Source organism: Phyllostomus hastatus, unplaced genomic scaffold (assembly GCF_019186645.2).
Source record: "Phyllostomus hastatus isolate PE091 unplaced genomic scaffold, TTU_PhHast_1.1 phas_contig_40, whole genome shotgun sequence".
NCBI lineage: Eukaryota > Metazoa > Chordata > Mammalia > Chiroptera > Phyllostomidae > Phyllostomus > Phyllostomus hastatus.
In genome coordinates this window covers 78,351,436-78,367,155 of record NW_025333872.1, presented here as the reverse complement: position 1 = coordinate 78,367,155, position 15,720 = coordinate 78,351,436, and the positions used below count along the sequence as shown (strand labels likewise).

The 15,720-nt window shown below is 40.1% G+C and overlaps 1 protein-coding gene across 7 annotated transcripts in view; it reads left to right on the top strand.

Moving 5' to 3' along the window:
• MAP7 (microtubule associated protein 7) overlaps positions 1–15,720 on the top strand; it is a 159,598-nt gene that overhangs the window by 95,799 nt on the left and 48,079 nt on the right. For all 7 annotated transcript variants that reach the window (XM_045843048.1, XM_045843050.1, XM_045843046.1 and 4 more), the window contains exons 2-3: positions 6,777–6,878; positions 10,906–10,983. In XM_045843048.1, the coding sequence (XP_045699004.1) occupies positions 6,777–6,878; positions 10,906–10,983 (180 nt within the window). The remainder of the gene's footprint in view (positions 1–6,776; positions 6,879–10,905; positions 10,984–15,720) is intronic.

Sequence of the window (15,720 nt, the reverse complement as noted above, 5' to 3'; positions counted from 1 at the left end):
AGGGCTGATGTAGAGATAGTGCTTCAGGCCACAGTAGGAGATAACTTTACTGAAGAGAAGACATTTACAGGGGGAATCAAAAGCTCCAAAACACAGCTTGAGGAAGTAACCTAGACTTAGGAAAGGAGAAAGGAGTGGTAGGAGAATTATTTCCTTAATATTATATTCTTGGTACTGAGCACATGGTGTCCCTCCAAATAGGATGTGGTCTGAATAAACAAGAGAGGGGAGAAAACTGAGGTAAAGCAGGAAATTAAAGCCAGGTCTGTCTGATGCTAACTCCCATGGGCTCTCATCATCACAGCACAGCTTCGCACACAACGATGGAGACTTTCAGCTAAGGGGAAGCTCTCCATCCTCTGGAGTAATCAGAAAAGTCATTAGGAGTTACGAGATTGCATTATGCCCTCCTTGTTCTAATGCAGATTTCATAAAAAACTTGGGATAAAATATTTACTGTCTCTGATTGATATGATACAATACTCCTGGCAGCTAATCAGAATAAAATTTGAATGTCAAGCAAATGAACAAAAGGATTATAAAGTACAAACTTTAAGGTGAAATACCCTGAATTACCTGAAAGTTACTCCATGGTTTTCTTACGTTATGAGTTTAAACCAGTAACATTCTTCAATTGCCACAACAGTATTCTGCAGCCAGATTTTCAAATATGCTACTTGTTAAGGTGTTGGGGGTCTCCCAAGACCACCCCAGCTTCTGTGATTCACTAGGAAGATTCAGAACTTAGCAGTTGGTCATGCTTGTGGCTGAGATTTATTGTAGCAAAATCAAGCATTTCTAAAGATAACACTCTCAGTCCTACTATAACTCTTTTCTCCATAAGTAATTGAAACTATGAGGTTGCAACATATGAAGTTGTGATATTCAACCATTTTTTACTACAAAAATTGGCAATTACATGTGGTTCAAAATCTAGTTCTATCTCCTCGTTTGCTCTCCCAGGGCTGTAGGTATCCTGGGCACAGCGTGTGCACGAAGTCCAGTTGAACAGTACAGCAGAGGAGAACCCGTACTTTTGCTCTTTCTCAATCCGCATTCCTCATTTTGGTGAAAATGGTGACAGATGTGTTACCTTTGTGGATGTCAAGACCACATATCAGTCAGTGCAATTTAAACTTAGGATGCTGTCTAAGGTTGTAGTCACAAATGTCTTATTAGAATAATAAGCTTCACTAAATTAAGCATGTGTTGGACGAGTTATTTTGATCAATCAAAACAAGACTCATGAACCAGACCGTACTGCCAAAAATAGAAACTAAGTAGTGAGAACCCCAGGGCTTTTATAGGAAGACATTACAAGAAATGCAACGAGTTGGAGGGGCTGCGGAACATAGAGGTACATTTCCGGCACTGACTGGAGTGCGGAATGTTCACTAGATGAAAGCCCTGACTGTGCACTGCCTGTGTGTTTTGTTTCAGAGTGATTCAGAGAGGGGGAGAGCCCAGACCACAAGGGTGCTTCTCGGTACCCTTCCTTTTGTCTTTACTCCAACACTCGCATGTGGCTGGCTAATGGAATGAAGCTTTCAAGCTAGCAGAAAGATCAATAAAGATTTTATAAGGCAGGCAAAGCTTATTAAGCATCATAGTTTGTGGTTCCGTTTTCTTTTTTAAAAAATGAAGGAAAGAGATTCAAATACTGGAAAGTCATATCTTTTAAATGGCAAATTTTAAAATGGTATATATGATCCTATATGCTAGTTACCTAGGATGTCCAGATATTTAAATGTTGGAGCTTTTTAAAATCATTTTTATTAATGTTACCATTTTCCTATCACCACTTTCCCCTGCCCTACCCACCCCCACCTCCCACCCTCAGTCCTACCCCCCTCTGGCTTTGTTAATGGGTCCTTTATACATGGTCTTTGATGACCCTTCCCCTTCCTTCCCCCATTATTTCCCTCCGCCCTCCCCTCTTTCACTTAGCATAATGCCCTCCAGTTCCATCCATGCTGTCTCGAAGGGTAGGAGCTCTTTCTTTCTTTCTGCTGCATAGTATTCCACTGGGTAAATGTACCATAGTTTTTTGATCCACTCATAAATTTTGGAGATCTCACAATGAGTAAATTCCTGTTTTCACTGTATTTCCAAGCCAGGGAAGTCCCTGCACTTTGTTTTAAAAAAGAGAGAGAAAGGGAGGAAGGGAGGGGAAAGAAGAAAGAAAATCTCTCACAAGGTTTTATTATCTCATTATTATGACTGAGAGTTTTTTTTAAGGTCTGTCCAGAAAGAGTCCAGCTATTGATAATGTAATGAAAAAGGTTTGTGCAGCATCGATGTGACTTAGCAGCCAAGGACAGTGGTCTGGAATATGTGAACAATGATGACTTCACTGTGCTAGTCAGTGGGGGTAGTGGATGCCATTGAGTGAGCATGTGTACTGTGTGGCTGTCACATTCAAAATGACTAAGATCGTAGAGCAATGAATCTGCATCAGATTTTGCATTAAGCGTAAACATTCCTCTGTGGAAACTATTTGGATGATTCAGAAGGCACAGTTGGTGATTGGCAGCTTCATCATGACAATGCACCTGCTCACGCATCATGTCTGGTGCAGAGTTTTTTGGTGAAACATCAAATCACCCAGGTGACTCAGCCACCCTACAGCCCAGATTGGGTACCCTGTGACTTCTGGCTTTTTCCAAAACTGGGATCATCTTTGAAAGGGGAGAGATTTCAGACCATCAATGAGATTTAAGAAAATGTGATGGGGCAGCTGATGGCAATTGGGAGAACTATGTGAGGTCCCAATGTGCCTACTCTGAAGGGGACTGAGGTGTCATTGTACTATATACATTGTTTCTTGTATCTTGTATCTTCTTCAATATATGCCTCTAGTTTTCATATGACATGGCTGGATACCTTCTGGACAGATACTTAATGTGATGTTAACTTGAAGGGCATTAAATCTCAGAAAACTTTCATTTTGCTAAGCCTCAGAAAGATTGCCAATCACCTCTTGCCAAACCAGGGTGTACCCTAAAAACCCTATCAGTAAGTCCAGCCTACTTGAGGGCCCCTGGGAGGTGTGACCATGGCTGAACTGAAAACCTCTGAAACCAGCAGCTGAGCCAGACGTCCCAGCCACATTGGTCACCTTGCTCCCTGGGACCACTGCCACCAAGTTGACACAGGTTTTGCCCTCCCTGTTTATGCTGGGTGAGCAAAACCCTGAGGATATAGGAACCCTGTGTCTCACACTTGTGTAGGGAATAAATTGGAAGAGAGACAAAAACACATTCTACCATTAATAGAGCCTTGCAGTAGGTCTGGCAGTCTCATTTAACTTTCACAACTCTGGAAGTGTTTTCCCGCTCTGCAGACGGGGTTAGGACTGACCTGATGAGTGAAAGAGACTCTGTGAGGACTCACTGTTTATAAGTGGCAGAGCCAGGTTGGCTGACTTTAAAGCACATGCACCCCCACCAACCTGAGCTGCAGGTGTGGGAGGTGCAGGACCTGACGGAAGAACAAACATGAAAGCAACTGAATGACTATTAAACTCCTGCTGTGTGCCAAGCCCTGTGGTAGATTTTTAGTGTACATCCTCTCAGCTAATCCTCCCAACAGCCCCATGAGTTAGGAACATCACCCCCTTATTCCCTACTCAGGGGAGTGAAGAAACTTTCTGAAGGTCATTCAGTAACAGGGCTCCCATTTGAACCCAGATCTGTTTGGGTCTGTATCTTCCCTCTTACCAATATAGAGTGTTAGTCAGAGGGGTTTGGGGGGAAATAAGGAGTCTTACAGTAGTAGAAGAGAAAGCAAAACTGACAAAAGTAGAAAGATAGCTTGAAAACTAGACAAACGTCCAACCAAATGGTTAGGAATTAGCAGTATGTGATCTTGGACTAAACAGCCTGACAATTTGTTAATTACCTTTATTTTACTAAATTTAACCTATCAGTTTAAGATGAACATAAAAAGTTTTTAAGATAGGTTTTAAATTTGCCTTGAGTAGGACTCAGAAGGTCTTCTGAGACAGAAATGAGTTCCTGAGATCCAGATGGTGATAAACCGAGGAGATAGATACAGATGTTCCCTTAGAGGGATCCACTAAAGGTCAGATGTAGATTGGAATTCAAGTAGCCAGACTTCTAGTTTAATTGAAATTTATTTCTTTACATTTGAGTTTCAAGACAATAAAGCAAATTTCAACAACAAAAAACTTTTATCGGGGATTATTCACTAAAGTCACTTGTATTAAACATGTGTTGTGGTCTTTTTAGTCTCTTTCATGGTCACTGTTACGTGACATTCAGTTAGGATGATATTTGCTATCAGCATCTGGGGGCACTGCAGATGCTTGATTACCAGAGAAAGATTAAATTATGTCAAATATATCAAAGCAAGAAAGAAATGAATATATTTGAAATATATTCTAAACAAGTGGTCCTAATTATCCTTCAGTTAACTAAAAATAATTAGATAGGAGATCCCTAAACAGCTTGGTAAGTAAGACTTTACATGCTGAGTGCTGGAGGTGGCTGCATGATAAAAAGAAAAGTGTGACAAAAGCACTCCAAATCTGGGTGGTGCTCCTTTCTCTTTATCTTCCTTAATTATTAACTTGTTTATGAGCAGCTTTAAGAAGATAGACTTGCAGAATAAGGGCAAAGGTTCCAAGTACAAGTCAATTTTTTATCTTTAGGGGCTGCGTCTAGAGTTGTGAGACTGTAGCCAAGACTAAGTAGGATGGGCTTTTACCTGCTGTGTGGTGACAACAGGCAAGTTGTTTTTGGCAAATGGGATGGGAGTGTGTGTTAGAGCATCACGGAACCCATCATGCTTTCTGATTTCCGTTCTCCATCAGTGCCAGGGCCTCTCCTGGCCCCCTCCTCCTCGATTTGTCCCCACTCCCTACCGTTAAGTATACACTGAATATAGCCTTTGTCCAGTGGTGAACTGCCTGGTTAGATTTCCTCAAGTGGCAAAAATCCTATCAAAAAACATTGATTTGAGACCTGCTGCCGTTTAATTTATTAGTGATTTGCCCATTCTCTCACTGTGTCTTTCTTTACAGACCTTTCCCTGCAAGGAAAGCAAAGAAAGCTCAGGCAGATGAAACTTAAACCAATCAATGTTTGTTGGAGTGAGTGAAGAAAATAAATTTTTTTGAAACTGAATGATATTAACTTTGCATAAAATAGTTTTAACTATTTAGTCTGATTTTCCATGCCAGCTAATAATAATATATGTTTTTGAGAGAGAACCATAAAAATTCAGTATATTCCCCTTTCAGAGGTCAAGGGTAAACTTAGTAAATTTAGTCTTTTGTGTGTGTGTGTGTGTGTGTGTCTTGAATGACATTTTTAAATTTAGTCTTCTTGAAGTGTAATTGTTATCGCTCCCTTTCAGGTTCAAAAACCTGGAGCACCTATGTGAACAGGAAACCTATGATTCCTGTTCTCTAAACAGTATCCAAGTCCCTCAACCTAATGGTGAAGGTTAGGGTTATAAACAACAGGGTAAGGAGAAGAGAGCAATGACTGATGGGAATGCCATTTTAAACAGATCCAGGGGACTCTCTAATGTCACTTTTGAGCAGAGACCCAGAGGAGTGTTGTGGATAACTGGAAGAACATTTCAGGCATTTGCAAAGGTTCTGAGATGGACTGAATGAGTCAGTATGAGTAAAACGGATCAGAGGGAAGGTGTTACAACCTTAGCCTAAACCAGATAGCACTTTCTAGGCTGCAGTAGAGACCGTGTGATTTACTCTGAGGGGCATGGGAACTGTTGGAGGGTCTGAAGCGGAGGAATCATGTGGCTTGTGTTTTAATGGGACCACTCCTGCCGCTGAGATGAAAACAGACTGAAGGAGATCAGTGGTAGGATCAGGTAGATTCATCAAGGGGATATTGCAGTCACACAGAGAAGAGATGACCAGAAAGGTGGAGGTACAGGTGTTAAGATATTTTTGAGGCAGAGCTGAAAGAAGGCACAGATAGAAAGAAGGCAAGGATGACGTCAGGGCTTTGGGCCAGCTCAGCTGTACGACTGCAGTCAAATTCTGTCATGGTGGGGAAGACGGGCAGAGCTGGGTTTAAGGTGGAGGGTAGGAGTCAGGGAACTCCAAGGGCTTGGTTTTTGGCATGATTTCTATCTATTAGAGGGACAAATATCTTTCAAAAGTGTGGTTAAGTAAAGTGATACATGTAAAGAAAAATTGTCTTATCCTGGAGAACCCTATAATTTCTATAACCAGAGAACTGGTATAGAAATTCCTGTAACTGCCTGGTTTTTCTAGCCTTCCTTCCTTTCCTAGAATACATTTCCCTCAGTCTTATGAATGATCTTTGTTTTTGAACTTTTGTCAGAGCTTTTTCAAAATCCTAGTAAGTTATATCTTGTGGTTCCCGTTTGGTGACCTACTTGGTTATATTCTTGGAATTTTTTGCTTACTAACCCATGAACTTTGTAAGAACTAAGATCAGAGGTCTTAGATTCCAATCACGTTTCCACATGGATGTCCACGTGTAAACTGGGACAGCAGGGTTGAGTGGCTTCAGAGACCCTTGAATACCCCACTGCCACAGGACTGGACACTTAAGCTGAGGCCGATGCTTTTTGGTTGGGTCCTTCCCAATGAACAGCACGTGCCGGGAGGGCAGGCGACATAACTGTGTCATCGTTTTCCTTTCCTAAGCCTAGCCTAGTACCTGGTACAAAGGTGAGCAGTGAATATTGAATAGGTGAAAGTTTCTGAATAAATTTTAAGCAACTAAAGGTGTCTTTTCTCTTTTGTCTTGTAGCGCCCGACAGCTACAAAGTGCAAGAGAAGAAAACTGCTGCCTCCAGCCGGCCCCACCCTGCGATTTCAGGACAAAATAGCAACCACTCAGGAAATAAGCCAGGTACGAGGCGGGCACAGCCGGGGCTGTGGAAAGGGAGGCCGTCCCCCTCGAAGGCGCGCTGGAATTCAGGAGAGCACAGTTCCAGTTCCGCCACCAGAACACGTGCTTACAGTGACTCCTGTGAGCTTAAATCAGACAACCTCTCAAAGATTTTCTCTTTTTAAAATGAAGGGTCAAAGACATGCCCTGTTTGCCTCTCAGAATCATTTTGCCCGTCAGTGAGATGAAATATGTGGATGCATTGTTTTACTGCCAAGCGGTGTATAAGAGGTAGTAATTTTACTATCTTGTTTCAAATGCTACATATGACATATTTTTTTTTACCCTCTTCTACCTCCCTTTCCTGCTGGTAATCGCCATACTGTTTTCAGTATCAATGAGGGTTTTTTTCTCTACTTCATCCCATACCAGCTTTGCTATGTGTATAAAGATTTCCTTAAATGGTTTTTGAAGAAGTCACAAGAGATATGCAATAGTGCTTGGGCATACAGGAACAAAACATTGTGCCATGTCACCTGTATGCCCAAGCATTATTGCATATCACTTGTGACTTTTTCAAAAACCATTTAAGGAAATTTTTACACACAGCAAAGCTGGTATGGAATTATGTTTTTGTTCTCCATGCCCTGCAATGGTTGTACACCTACACAGTAATTTTATTTAATGAACTATGATTCATGGTCTGTTCCACTTGGTGATACAAAGATGCAAACAGTCTGTTTAATATAATACAAACCATTGGATAGACAGTGCAGTTGCTTCCAGGTACCCAACAACCATTGCGTGGTCCTTGGGAGAAACTAATATAGGGTATGATGATGAGAGACAATGAAAGGAAGGTAAAGGCAAATTGAATACTCCGTGAGTGTCTTGGAAGTCTACTTTGTGCTACATCCAAGGCCAAAGTCACTCAAGAACAGGGAATCAGTGAGAATGAAAGTAGAAATAATTGCATCTAGGCTCACAGGAAACATTCCCCATTATACCTACATTTGTGGAGCTTTTTCTCATATGGAAAAGGTCTTAAATAAGATGCTTTAAATAAGACCTAAATCAGGCCAGTCACTTAGAAGAAAGAAGAGTAAGTAGTACTATTGCAAATATTGCATGAGCAACCATTAGTGGGAAATGTGTAGTTTCAGCGGAGTTTTAATTAGCAGGCCGAGTTTTCCCCATTTAGTTGGTTTGCCTTTTCATTCGTTTATCCATTCATCTATCCGCCCACCACTCAGCCACCATCTAATAGTATTTATCAAGTAGTTGTTCTATGCCTGGGACTGTGAGAGGTAGTGTGTGAGCAAAACAATGGGACCCCTATCCTCACAGGGCCCTTTCTGGAGGGCTTTTGTTCTTACTCTCAAGTGAGCATCCTTGTGGAAATAGAAGTTCTTTAGCATGAAAACCCCATTTGTTTTACCATGAGAACTGAACATAGCTAAATGGTTTGTACTCTTTCCTTGTTTTCCCTATCAACAATCACTTCCAATGACTTTTCTACCATTCAGTCAGTTCTAATCAATTTTCATACCATTCTGAAATGCTGAAATTTTAATAAAAGTTTTTACCATTCTTGACTGTGCAACTGATACTTCTATATCCTGACAACTCATTTATTTATCTGGTATTAGCACTATACAGGCACTAGGGGTATATTACTAAAAGGCAAAATCCCTATGCTCCAGTGGACGTTATGGTGGAATAAACTAACATATGAATGATACTTGAACACAGAATTTCCAGTGTGATAAGACACAGCTGCATAGAGCACAGAGGCCAAAAACTCTCCGCCTCAATTGATCATCTCTTTACAGAGCTATTTGATCTAAGTTGCTAAACTCAAGTTAAATGAGGAGACGTTTCATTTAAGATTGTGTATTTTGAGCATTCTTATGTCTGCTTTCTTGTAAATAGAGATAAGCAAAGGTACATAAAATGCTCTTGTTATTTTAGTCCTCACCTAAGCATATGTTTATTGATTTTAGAAAGAGAGGAAGGGGGTGAAAGAGAGAGGGAAAGAGAAAGAAATAGAAACATCGATGTGGTAGAACAACATCGATTGGTTGCCTCAATACATTAAATAGGAGAGATACATTAAAATAGTAACTGCTAGCATTTATATTTTTAAAAATTTATCAAATATAAGGTTGCTTAGTTTTCCCCATTGGTGCATATTAATGGAAGTGTAAAGGCTCTGAAAATTAACTAAGGTTGTTTGCTCATTCATTCATTCATCATTCAACAATAATTATTGAGTATTCTCCTATGTGCAAGATACAGTCCTAGGCTTTGGGAAGCCAACAGTAGATAAAACCCAAAGCTCTGCTCTTCCCCACCCCCATTCACCACCATCTCCCATCTGTCACAGGTGTTATGACATTCTACTACCAAAGTGACTTTTTTATTGATATAATTGGAGGGATGGAAACAATTTAAACTGAATAACTTTCTCACCCTACAACTCAATATTTTCTGCTTCTAGATTCCAAACCAACCCAAATCATCTCACATATTATAATTACTATGCATTTTATACTTTCATAATGTTGTATTAATCCTTTATCTCCTCCAAATGAATAGTGATTATCATTTCAGTACTGATATTAAAAGCCAGTGGGAATTATTGCACTTTTAAGGATTGGCCTAATATATAGTGATTAATTGACATATTTGTATAGCTCTATGTACAGCCCGTTTCTTATTGTGTTGCCAGACAGGATGCAGAGAGCATAATTTTCATAGGAAATGGTACCCTAGAAATCAGAGGGAAACTGTGCCTATTCTTGCACTCTTTTCCAACCATGCATCTAAGAGATAGGCATTACATTGTGTGATTGGGTATTACCTCATTACTTCGTATTCTGTTATCAAAATTTGTTAATGTAATTAGGAGTAATTAAACTCTTCTTTATAGACTCTCTGTAATGTGTTAAAGGCTTTTATAAATAAAGTTGATTTTCAAGTTTTATAATTGAATAAAAGTTTTTATGAGTGATTAAACCTCATTATTTAGGGACTTTTTAAAGCAATAAGTAATTATTACAAGTCTTTACTGCTACTTCATTTTGGGTTTTGTTCCCAGATTATTCTTCTTCAAGATACTGTTTTGCTATGGCTCTCATTTTCTTTTACCAAACACCGATGACAGCAAATCCCCCTGTGTGTGGTTCCTGACGAGCACCTGAGGGGGAGTCTGCATGACCATTTGCTATGGTCAGAATAGAACCTTTTGGGGCCATGGGCATATTTTCCTACATAAAAAAAAATTAAGACTTCATATATGATTAGTAAATCTGATCATCATAATGAGTTGAGCTAATGAGGGGTTTATATTATCAGTTATTTAAAAACCATACCTTAAGGCAAAGGAAAAGCATAAATTATCATCACCTAGTCCTGCTCACGATGCCAGGCTTATGCAGGCTTCTAATGGGCTTTTATATGGTTTTTATTTCCCCTAAATGTACAAATTCTGTGAAGTTTAAGAGGCATTTGGGACACAGGATCTTTACATTTGTTGATGAGCCCCTACCATGTTGCCTCTAAAGTCTTATTTCAGTAGGTTTCTATTTTTAAGAGGAGATCTTAAAATGGTAGTGTCAACTTAGTAGCAGCAAAAATAAACCTGTGTTTTGAGTGTGATGTCATCATCATCATCATCGTTATCACTTGTGTATCACTGAAAGTATAGTCATAGTCACACATACTAATTGTAAGACATAGCAGTGTGTATTTATCAAATTTATTGGACAAAAATACTTACCTTTATATATCATTAGTTTCTTAAAAAATATGCTCATAGAGAGCAAGGCTGACAGCTCTGGAGGAGGTGAGGGGGCGGAGGGATCGAGCAAAAAAAGAAAAACGACTCATGGGCATGGACAGCAGTGTGGGGATTGGGGGTGTGGGGCATAAGGGGGACAAATGGTACTGGGGAAAAGGTCCAATAAAAATAAATTTTACAAATAAGATAAAATAATAATAAAAATTAAAAATATGCTCTTTCTCCCATGTTTTTATCTCATTTCAGACCCTCCACCTGTGCTGCGGGTCGATGACCGGCAGCGCCTGGCCCGGGAACGACGGGAGGAACGGGAAAAGCAGCTAGGTATTTCTACCCGCCCCCATTTGCTCTTTAAGGAAGAACACTGTTGTTGAAATGGTGCTTTCCCCTCCAGGAAAAGGGACACTGAACATTGAGCAAATGGACATCACTATAATGGGTTTTGCAAATGAATTGTGAAACCGAATTTAGAATTCGATATAAACATAGGACTAAATTTTAAGTGACAGGAAAGTCCGGCCCAGGACTAAGGTCATTTGCACTTCTTTGTATATTATGATCACAGTTTCCTGTGGCACTGGAGGGAATGCATATATGAGAGGTGTGATGGCTCAGCTTACCTTTTACAACTTAAAAGAAATACAAGCACAGAGAGCATATGGTTCTCTTTTATGTGAACAGTTATGAGGCTGTACACTGCTAGGGCACTTACTGCTTTCCATGTTAAAATACTGCTGCTTGTTGAATTTATAGACAGATGCTACCATTTTGCTGCCAGGAAAAGCACAAGACCTGGTGCTGAGGTGTCTGATGTTTCCTTTGTCACCTAAGGCCCTTGTGAAAGGTTAGCAACTGCAGTGTTTGCCATATAATCACCTAGAGAGCTGGGTCACAGGACCAGCTTACCAGGAAGCCGAGATCAGAGAGTTCAGCAGTCATTGTCTTCCAGAACATTGAGTAAGGATGCTGGTGCCAACTCCTGCTTTACTTTGCATCCCATTCATACCAAGTTGCTAAAACTGGATACTCTCTTTTCATGCACCTTGAAAGATGAAGTGCCTGGTCAGTATATCTGTGTTTCTAGAGTGTCTAGGTATTTTAACACTAGGGCTGACTTAGGTTACCTAAATCTTTCCAGTGGATAATTCACAAATTTTCTGAAGTTCAGCTTCATTTTGTAAGAGTTCATGTTTTAGTTGGGGAATCCAGCCCCTATGTCCCATCTTTATATAAAATTCTTATTCACAAACCCAAATTAGTGAAATTCTCTGGAATATGGTTTTTGAAAGTGTGTTGGTATTATTTACATTATTTTAACTCAGGCCTCTTTCTCTGCCTTGCTGTAATGATCATATGAAGTCATTTCTTTTGCTGCCAAGGTTTTTTCAACACAAATTTCAACGATTTGCTGAAAGTGAACAAGCTCCCCTGTTTTTCTGTGCCTAGCCTTTCCACCCGGTCTTGAAGTTCCCTGCGCCTGACAGGTTTCCTGCAGCTGGTAGGCTCCTGGAGAGCAGGGCTGTCTGTGGACTCTGCCCAATGTTCCAGAGTCGAGGTTGGTTTGACAACTGGTCCAAAGCTGAGAAAGAAGGGAAAAGGCAGAGTTACTGAAGCGAAGAGACTGCAGATGAGCAAAAAGAACAAACTGACTTCTGCACTGGGTTGGTTGGTATTTGCCCTCTGGTTTTGGATCCAGCCAACTGTTAGCATTTGTGTTCTCCATCTCCCCCTTCCACGCTATCCCAGTTGGACAGTTCTACACCATTAAATGCCTCCTTCAAATTGCAAGGCAGATTCGTGTCTGCTCAAGTAGGGTAGCTCCATAGCATCAGCCTACTCCTTTATGACTTAACTCCCATTGTGAATTAGCTTTTACAGAATTAACTCATAGCTTTCCATTTGGTTTCCTTGTCTTCCAAAGCCAAGCATTATTAATTCTTTTGTGGAAAGAGTGAATATGCTGGACAAAAAAATTATTTCATTTCTTATGCTCTAAAGTTGTAAGACTCATAGCTCTGAGCCTGCAAATTCTCCCTACAATTTGCCTAGCTTTGTTTGTTGAGTGGTTAGATTTTTTTTCTTAAGATGCAGTTCCATATTTCAATTCCTATCAATGGTACAGAACATGACTCAATGACTTACATATTCGGAAATTGTATTTGCTAGGTATTGTGTGAAAAGGGTGAATTAGGGGGAGCCCCAGCACTCAAGAGCTAACTGCAGTCCAGCAAGGAGGCAGATGAACACAACGCAATTATTATACAGGGTGGAGTTGAAGAGGTGGGCACAAGGGGTGTTGAGAACCCACAGAAGCACCTAGCCCAGCCTGGGGATGTCAGGTGCCACCTGACCTTCCAACTAGAGGATGAAGGAGAGTCATCCAGGGAGATAGAAGAGGCAGGGACTGGAGGGCAGCGATGCAAGCACAGGTGGGAAGAAGGCACTTGGTGACAGACCCAACATGCCCCTCAGATTACTATATAGGTCAAAGGATCCCAATTGTACTTTTTTGGTGAACCAGTAAATAATATACAGTGTTTCTCTTTCTTCTTACCCCCGCCATGTTAAATACCATCGTTTTCCTTAATTCTGATCTCTTTTATTGTTGTTGAAAATCATAATACATCAATTCTAAGTTTCCCTTGCATTAATTACATTTCATTTTTAAGTTTTGTAAGTGTCTTATTGCTTCTTCTTTTCCATTTAATAGAAATCATAATAGAAACTGAGTCTAGAGAGGCTCTCTGGAATCTTCAAATTGTGCAAATAAACATTCCTGCAAGTGCACATGCATACATTTGTAAAGAGTCATCTAAAATCTAGCATCTGATTTAATCTGTAGCCTAGAATACTGAAGGGTGGTTTCCAAAAAATCTTTCGTACTGAAAGAAAATCAAAAGGCACACATGGCAAACTACCTATGAACTGCTTTGCAGAAACTATGGTAACAGTTACAATTTTTTAAGGGGGGTAGATTGTCTACCACTTAATATCAGATCTTTTGAATGTGCTTTTTTGAAAACAAACAAATAGTAGGTAACATCAGTATTACAAAGCTTTCAAACTTTAAAGGTTTCCAAGTTTTAAAAAAAATGGAATGCATTCCAGAAATTCCAACAAAGCAACATTTAAAGTGATTGGCCAGTGAGACTGATTACTCACTGTTGGATGTAGGTTGAAATTAACATTGAAAGGTATTTTTTTATCCACATTTTGTTAAAAAGCAAAGTAGAATAAAGGTCTTGTTTTTTTTTTTATGGCATATCATGTTTGTACTGGACAAAAATGGGTGTACTATTAATAGCTTTCTGGGGGTTAAACCTCTAAGTCATGTTTTAATGCTCTTATGGTAGCATTATGTCATGTGACCTGCTCTTGCTACATTTTGTTTGAACTTATCACGTAAAATCAGGCATAATTCTTCATGCTTGGGATTTTTCTCTCTGGTCAAGCGTATGGACTCTGCAGGCATTATTTTTCTGCCTTAAAAGTGTTATGCAGGAAGGAATTTCCTCAACCACTCCATTTCATCTGATTCTGTTTGGGTCTTTTCTTCAACCTCCTTCTCTCTCTTGACTTGTGTCATCTCTCTTCTAAACTTTAATTTTGTTTTATCCTGGGGGGAAACATCTTATTTGTTCTCGTGGTTTCAGCTCTCCTTTTCTGATGATACAGGTTTCACATTTCCAGGTACTCATAAAGCAGTAGGTGCATTCCGTTATCTAAAACTCAATTGCCCTACACCTAAATTGTGCATCACTTTCACTCCAAAACTTACTCTTCTGGGTAATTTCTGTGTCCCGATCAATTGCACCAGTATTTTTCTGACCCCAAGAAATTATTTCTTTCAGCTATTTTTGATACTTCTGGTGCTGCCAAAGGGGCTGGTTTCTTTCTGACTACCAGTATTAGATTGGATCTTTTGCAGAATAAAACTGTCTCTTTTCCTTTCTGCCCCAATGCTGTGCACTGACTGGTCTCCACCCTGGTTTGGTGTGCCACTTGCAGCTACCAGTTGTCAGTCTGGAATTAGCCTAGTCCTCCAGCTGGGGCTTCAGCTCTCTCTAGCCCAGTATGTAAGTGGAAGTTGCCGCACTCTTTTTTTCTTTTTTAATTGTTGTTCAAGTGCAGTTGTCTCCATTTTCCCCCTACCACTCCCCCCCAACCCAGCCATCCCCACCTCCCACCCTCGATCCTACCCACCTTTGGCTTTGTCCATGTGTCCTTTATACATGTTCCTTGATGACCTTTTGCCTTTTCCCTCCATTATCCCCTCCCAACTCCCCTCTAGTTACTGTCAGTTTGTTCTTAATTTCAGTGTTTCTGGTTATATTTTACTTGTTTTGTTGATTAGTTTCCACTTATAGGTGAGATCATATGGTATGTCTTTCACCACCTGGCTTATTTCACTTAGCATAATGGTTTCCAGTTCCATCAATGCTGTCACAAAGAGGAGGAGCTCCTTCTTTCTTTCTGCTGCATAGAATTCCATTGTGTAAATGTACCACAGTTTTTTGATCCACTCATTTACTGATGGGCACCTAGGTTGCTTTTAGCACTTGTCTATTATAAATTGTGCTGCTCTGAACATTGGGGTGCATAGGTTCTTTTGGATTGTTGTTTTGGGATTCTTAAGGTATAATCCCAGCAGTGGAATTACCAGGTCAAAAGGCACTTCCATTTTTAGTTTTCTGAGGAAATTCCATACTGTTTTCTATAGTGACTATACCAGTCTGCATTCCCACCAACAGTGCACTAGGGTTCTCTTTTCTCCATAACCTTGCCAGCACTTGTTTGTTGATTTATGATGGCCATTCTGATCAATGTGAAGCGGTATCTCATTTTGGTTTTGGTTTGCATCACTCTGATGGCTAGTGATGCTGAGTATCCTTCCGTATGTCTCTAGGCCCTCTGTGCGTCCTCCTTGGAGAACTGTCTGTTTCAGTCCTTTGCTTATTTTTTAATTGGATTGTTTGTCTTCCTGGAGTGGAATTGTGTGAGTTCTTTATATATTTTGGAGGTCAGAGTCTTGTACAAGGTAGCATTTGCAAATATATTTTC